Source organism: Benincasa hispida, chromosome 9, assembly GCF_027475165.1.
Source record: "Benincasa hispida cultivar pf3 chromosome 9, pf3_genome.v1.1, whole genome shotgun sequence".
In the NCBI taxonomy this organism is placed as follows: Eukaryota; Viridiplantae; Streptophyta; class Magnoliopsida; order Cucurbitales; family Cucurbitaceae; genus Benincasa; species Benincasa hispida.
Window position 1 is genome coordinate 654,689 of NC_143486.1, and position 7,896 is coordinate 662,584.

General features: G+C 28.8%; 1 protein-coding gene across 1 annotated transcript; it reads left to right on the forward strand.

The window, feature by feature from the left end:
* The first annotated feature begins 635 nt into the window (after positions 1-635).
* Positions 636-1,624, forward strand: LOC150033563 (uncharacterized). Its single transcript, XM_090318398.1, has one exon. The coding sequence runs from the start codon at positions 815-817 to the stop codon at positions 1,439-1,441; it is 627 nt and encodes a 208-aa protein (XP_090174524.1). The 5' UTR covers positions 636-814; the 3' UTR covers positions 1,442-1,624.
* Positions 1,625-7,896: the final 6,272 nt, after the last annotated feature.

A 7,896-nucleotide genomic window follows, 5' to 3' on the forward strand; every position in this document is an offset into this window, starting at 1 on the left:
TGAGCATACCTTAGTGATAATTGACACGTACCCATTTCTTTAGAGTTAGATTTTTAATTTTTCATACATTATATTTGTTAACAAAAAAAAGTTTTATGTACTATTTTGGTTGATATACTTTGGGACTATGTGTTCAATTTTAGACCTATATTTTACGATGTTCAAATTTTAGTTATGCACTTTTAATAAAATTTAATTCTTGTCACTACTATAAGTCTATAGTTGATTAAAAAAATAAAAAGACAAGATCATTTGAAAATATAAGGACTAAAATTGAAAAAATTAGAATTTATAGGATGTTTGAGGTGCTGAGTTGAGTTATGAAGTATGAAGTTAATATGTTGAAATTAGGAATCAGTGTTTGGATGTAGAGTTTCTAGATAAACGTGAAAAGAGAAAAAGATAAAATTCTTCGATAAATATATAAATTTTAATAATAAATACTATCGAAGATAAATTATTCAAGATCAACTTATGAAGTTGATGGGTCAAACACGAGAAACGATGTTTAGAAAGAATATAGAGGAGATAGAGTATTATAGAATAAGAGAGAGAGAATGATTGGATGAAATATGAATAATAATGAATAAAAAACACAATTTTGGTTAGTACACCGTACACCCACCAGAGTTTTCTTAACCCATACGCCCTCGCCCCTCCAATCCTCCTATAAATACTCTCTTTACCCTTCTCTTCCTTGTGTTGAAAAAAAAATACAGCTCAATTTTCCATCTCTCTCTCAAAGAATTCCAACAAAGAAAAGATTCAGGATCCGAAGCCAAATCCAAATCAATTCAAAATTACAGATCCAAAAATGGATAATAATCTTCCTGTGATGGCCAAAAAGGTTTGGAATTTGGTTCGTGTTGCTTATTTCCTTCTCCGTAAAGGCATCTCCAAGAGCAAGCTCATGCTCGACCTCAATCTCATGATGAAACGTGGCAAAATCGCCGGTAAAGCAATTAGCAATCTCATGTTTCACCACCACTACCACCCCGCCGCCACCCCTCAACTCCCCTTCGACGTCGGTCCTGACGAGTACGAATTCAGCTGCAGCAGTAGCCCCGCTTTCCCTGCCCTCCACTTCCCTGGCTTCCATGTCGGCAAACGCCGCCGTAACCAAAATCACAACTCCTTCTTCGCATGTGCTCACGCGCCTCAAACACTCGACGACGATGCTGCCACCCTTAATGCCGTTAAGGCCGTTGTTGAGATTCTGAACAACCACGGCGGTGCGTCGTCGCCCTCTCCAGTCCCGGCTTCCCCTGCTCTCCCGGGATTCGGCCGGACTCCGAGGAGAGTCCGCCAGCTCAGGATAACCGACTCCCCGTTCCCTCTACAAGACGCCAACGCGGATCCGTTAGTGGACAAAGCTGCGGATGAATTCATCAACAGGTTTTATAAGGAGCTCAGGCTCCAAAAAACGGCCGACGACAACTGAATTCCGACGCCGGTCACCGGCAACCGGCTGTCTGAAGAACCTGATAATTATATATAGTTTTTTTTTTTTTTGGTGGGAGTTAATTATGTGGCATTGTTGTTGTCTTTAATCACTACACATGTATTAGTTTTTGGAAAGAAAATGGAAATAAAGAGACGACGAGTTGTTTGTTTTTTTGTCAAATTTGTTATATTCTTAATTTCTGATTGTATTTTGTTCATGAAATATTTATAAGTTTGTTCTTTTTATCCTTTATGAAAATAAAATTCTTTTAGATTCCACTTATTCATTTTAATTCCAAGTATATGCTCATGTTGAGAAAATGCTTGGGAAAATTCCAACGGCCCAACAGTACAATCGAAGTACTAATTTCTTCTTTTCTTTTTTTATTTTTTTAGTAAATATTATATTATATATATATATATATATATATATATTTAGTACAAATAGGTAATAATATCCGAATTACATAGACCTTTTTTATGGTTAACATAAGCTATATACTATGCCATATTTTAGTTGTATGTTTCATTACAATTTAAAAAAAAAAAAATGAAACAGGGAAAATCGTTTTTATTATTTGTCATATCATATTTTCGTCGTTGACTCATCATAAATCAGTACGATTTTTATTTTTTACATGCCAAAAATAATGATAAAAAATGAAGTCAGAATTCTTAGAAGTACGAGAAAATATCTAGCAAAATGGATAATCCATTATGTACGTAAAATTAATTAAGGCATTATATTATATGTTAGATGCATGTACTATTGTGTTCCCTGGTTGTAGGTTTAATTATTATTAAATATGCTTCTCTCTTATTTATTTTATGATGTAATATATTTAAAAAATGTATACGAACTTGGTCTTTTTAACCTTATGGATTGGCTTTATTTTACTTCATACAGAAAGATATAATTATGTTTCTAAACTTTTGTGTTAAATAAGATTATTGTATATGACGATAATTGACATGCACTAATTTTTTTGAAAAAATATTGTATTTGTGTGATTCATTTCATTTATATATATAGCTGGCACCTAATATTAAAAGTTGGGTTTAGTTGATTTTTTTTCTTAGAATATAAACACACCATTAGTAAAGTTATAATTATAATGTAAAACATAGACAAGTTTTAAAGTTAAAATAAACAAGAAACGAGTATAGTAAACTATAAATCCTTGGGGAGAAAAAGGGAGGTTCATCAAGTTGCATATAAAATAAATAATTGAATAATTGAGAATTGAAAGAAGGAAATAGAAATTGGTATAAATGTATGGGGAATCCGACATGAAAAATGTTAAAAATATAAATGCCGTTTTGAAGATGGAAAAAGTGACTTTTACAGCCTTAACACCACAGCTCCCACTAAGAAGCAAACAGTGAAGGATCCCACCATGTTAAAGCTTTCATCCCAAATAAGCCTTATAGCTTAGCTGGCCCCCTCTATTTTATTTTTTAAATATTATAACTTTTTTCCCCTCTCTTCTCTCTCTCTTTTTTTTTTTTTTTTCCTTTTTGCTTTTGTTTTCACTCTGTTGTTTATATAAAGCATGGCTTGCGAGAGATTTGATTTGTATTCTAATGGGATTTGTCATTGCCTTTCTTTCTAGGTTTTCAACACATGTGATAATGTAAGTTCTACGTCGCTTCGGTTAGTGATTAAAAACAAAAATCTAGGCAATACTACAATATTAATAATAATAAACGGCTATTATTAAAATTTACAGTATTAGGTCAGTTGATTGTCGTCTCGTCAAAACACAAATTTCTTGTCGTTTTAGTTTTGAAATTCGTTTTAGTTTTTTGAAATTTTGCTGAAATATTAAATTTATAACCCAAATTTAAAAATTATATATATATATATGATATATCTATATATATAGATAATATATATTAAATGAGAACTAAAGTTAATTGTATTAAAAGGAAGAGAGAGAACAATTGAGTTCTAGATTCTTAAAAGGGGGAAAAAAAAAGTAAACAATTGAGCATTGCATGGATGTTTTCTTTAAGTGATTATTAGTTATTTAAAAGTTATCAGTGACATGTTTGAAAATAGTTTTGAAATTATTGGTTTTTTTATTTCAAAATTACTTGTAAATATATCTCTAAATGATTAAAAATTAAACATTGAATTAATTTTGAATGATATAAGAGATGTTTGAAAATAATGTCAACTATGATAAATGAACTATAATAATTTTATAATCACTAATACAAATGTGATTTTAAAAGAAACACCTAAAAACAATCCCAAACTCACCATTGGAGTATTTTTTTTTTTTCCTCCTTAAACAAAGTCATCCCAAGTTAATTTTTAACTATAAAAGACAAATACAAGTAAATTAAGCCTAGTGTAGTGAATCTATCTTTCCAAAAACAATTTACATAAATAGTACAGAGTAAAATCATATGAATTTATGTTAATGGTTTCATAAAAAACCACATTACTTTTTCATTCTTTTAAAAAGTTGTATGAAAAAAAGGGCAGGCTTGATAGATATGGGTTGGGAAAATCGTACCATTATTGTGTACTGTACAACATTGGAGCATGCTAAAGCAACCGGCCGGATTTCTCATTTCTTTGTTCTGATACATCCCCCCTTTTAGAAATATCCCCCATTTAACTTTCTTTTTCATTTAGTTTTGTTCAACCAAATTCATCAAATTATTGCAACATTATCAATTTTATACATATACTTCTAATTTATAAATTTAGAGAAAATATACAAATGGAATGGGAAATCACTCGTTAGAGTATTGATATTATATTATATGTATTCTCAATCTATTATCTTAAGCTTTTAGATTGATTGATAATTTAAATATAGTATTAAAGTATAAGATCTTGATTTCGAATTTTATGGAGTAATTACCTCTCAAATCCAATTAGTATTGAATCTCACTTGTTGGACCTTAAACAATATTAGTGAGGGATAGTGTTAGATATTTATATTATATTAGATTTATTATAAATTATCGGCTTAAACTTTTAAGTTGATTAAGGATTTATAGTTATCATTTTTATTCATTGTCAAGATTGTGAATATTATTTAAAAATGACCTGAAAGCCAATGATATCATTTAAAAGAAAACAAAAATACCTTTTATGAATAAATATTCATATTGTAAATAGGTGAAGTAGATATTGTCACTATAAAATTTTCTTGTATGTTAGTTAAATACGTACACTAAAAGTTGCAATGTCTATTTATTTAAGCAAAAAAATAAAATTGCCTAAAAAAGTAAAGAAATAAAAATAATAATTACTTCTTTAAGAATTCATAGATTGAAATAAATAAACCTTTGGAAATATTAGAGGCTAAAATGGAACCAGTTTCCATTTTTTATGGAATAAAACATGCATTTTGTAAATTTAATAACCAAAAATGTGAATAGACTTGGGAAGTTGGGTCTTATTTGATAATACTTTCCTTCTTATATTTAACCTTTTTTTTTTTTTTTTTTTTTTTTTTTTTTGAAAATTTTGTTGTTTTGCTATGTCTTCAAAAAGAAATATTCTGGTTCAATTTTTAAAACTTCACTTGATTTTTCAAAATATTTGTAAAAATCTGATAAAAAAGATACTTAAAATTTTTACTTTTAAAAACTAAGCTAGTAAATATTACTTACATGATCTATTGATTTCTTTGATTTATTTTCTAACTCTTATGAGTTTTGAAAAATTTAAAAACTTGCTTTTTAAAAAAAGAATTGAGTAAAATTCAAACATACTTAAAAATTTGGGAGAAGATACCACAATTTTGAAAAAAAGAAGAAATAAAATTATTTATAAACCAGAGCTTAAACAAAAAATAAAGATATTATTTATAAATTTAAAATTCAAAAAGTAAAAACTAAAAGCAAATCATCTGATGTAAACTACAGAAATTTATATATTTAATTCCGAAGTATAAAATTAAATGGTGTCAAACAAATGTGACATGATAACGTCAATATGATGTAATTTTTCTTTCTGAAAATATGATGTAAAATTTTATTGGCTTAACGGTTGCTTCTTTGCAAACGGCAGATTCTTTAGTCGTTTTGAACATGCCCATTATTGGGAAAGGAAAAGGAAAAGTAGTAAACGCTGTCGTATTGCCAAAAGCGATTTTAGGCAAAAGCATTTGGTGAAAGAAGTGGAAACACAGGGACACGTGTCGCGATTTCAACTAAGTTCTTCGGCCGTTTTTGAGGTGTAATTCTGTGTACCAGTAGCCCAGCCGCAATCTGTGTTTAATTATTTTTATTATTTTTTTAAAGAAAATTTACTAAATGACATTTATTTTAAAACATATATCCAATATTTATTTATTAATTTATTTTGCACGAATTATTATGGGTGGGTAGGCATGTGGAGAAATCACACGGCTGGTTGGCATTTCTTGTGGGATTTGGTTAATCTTTTTCTTTTTAACAAGAGATTTGGTTAATCTTCTCAACTACTTTAATAAAAACGACAATAAATCACTCTCGAACTCTCTTAGATTTTTATATGAATAATGGTAGAGTAGTTTAATGCAACAATTAGTACTTCCACTCTTTTTAATTTATAATATAATTTCTGTTATGCTATTGCTAATAATTTGCAACGTATAGAATGAGCAAATATAAACAGCTATTTAGGTATACTACTTTCTTACATTGCATGTGAGTGTAAAATATTATATATTGATTGATTCTTTGACTCATACGTAGAGATTATGTTCTCCATCAGATTGAAAATTTTATATATTGACTTAGGTCTGTTTTGAATGATTTAGGGAAAAAAATATTTTTCAAATATATATTTTCATTTAAATATTTCTGATAAAAATTCATTAAATAAAATACACATGTGTTTGGCAACTCTTTTTCAAAGGTGTTTTATGTAAAAATTTGTTTGGTTTGTTATATATTGGAAGTGTTTTTATTAATTTCAAATTACTATACAAAAATTTGCCTATGAAAGTGATGCCAAAGTTCACCAGCGGTCATTGAAAATGGTGGTTGGAGGTGATTGGAGTTTCTCATACAAATTAGGAAAAACTCAAAATTCATTTTTTCTAAAAATTGATTTTAAGTGGTATTCCAAATACTCTCTTACTATTTCAGTGATCGAGAGAGTATTTAGTCTAAAGAGTTAGAGTTGGGAGAGTGGAGTTGTTAATTCCACACCTCGTTTGATCTAAGGAGTTGGTAGGACCACGATTAAGAAATATCGATTTCATATCTTCTCTTTACAGTGTAAATCTCACAATTTCACACTTTCACTCCATGTCCTAAACAACGTGGAAAACTTTCAAGTGGATATTTAGATATAATTGTTTTTTTTAAAACAAATGATTAAATACAATGATGTTTATTCAGTTTTCTCTAGGTCTTCGTTATTTATTTATTAAAAAACACATGTGCTTGTAACAAAATTTCCAATTTTATATTCTAAGTTCATTTTTAATTCGATATGGTTTGAGATTAGTTTATTCATAAAAAAGAAAGTCGAGTTTTAATTTACTTTCTATAATTTTAAAAAGCTTTACAAATTATTGATTCTATTGTTACTCTGTAAAGATTAATTAGTAGGATCATTTAAAAATAATCGCAGACCAACTATAGAAAACTAAATTAAGAACTTTAATAGGTATTAAATTATAGGTGAGAAGATTTAACCAAAATCAATAGAAATAAATTAAATTAGCTAAGATGACCAAATAAGTAACCATGAATTATACTTTTGTCGTTGTTGAGGAGTAATTTAAAGCTAAAAAATAATAAAAGAGTGAGAAAAACATTTGGCCTGGCACTTGGCAAGTTCCTCGAAGTTCCCAAAAGTGCATTTTTGAAGAGAAGTCAGAGAGACGATATTTTATTAATATTATTATTATTGAAAAAAAAACAACAATAAATCAATTAGATGGAGAGCTAGAGACTTACCCCTTAAGGCATTCGAAAGCATTTCTTGAGAGTCTAAACCTAAACCTAAACCCAATAAAATATAATATTCGTCCAAAAAGCACCCCACAAGTCTCAACCGTTCGATTAAAATCAAACCCTCCATTTTCCAATACCCAATGATTTTCAACTTTACTACATGAGAAATCAAAATTAGTTGACAAACAAGCCTTCCACCTTTGAATATTCTTACCATCTTGTCCAAGTAACGTGAATCAGTCCATCAGATATTTTGAATATGTAATTTGGTACTCCAATTACTCGGGATTATGTTTTATCTTTATTTTAAGTATTTATTATATTTAAAGTTTACAAACAATGCTATATACAATCTCTCTTTATCCTACATGTATATTTTACATGTATTATGAAGCAACCTCCTTTGATACCATTTAAAATCATCAATCGGTCCAAAAGTTTAAGCTGTTGGGTGAACACAAATGTGATTATAATATCTAACATGCTCTAATATCATCTTAAATCATCAATTGATTCATTATGAACTAACTTGCTCTG

What these genes read in the sequence shown, in the direction of transcription:
- LOC150033563 (XM_090318398.1), top strand. Translation starts at nt 815, where the DNA reads ATGGATAATAATCTTCCTGTGATGGCCAAAAAGGTTTGGAATTTGGTT.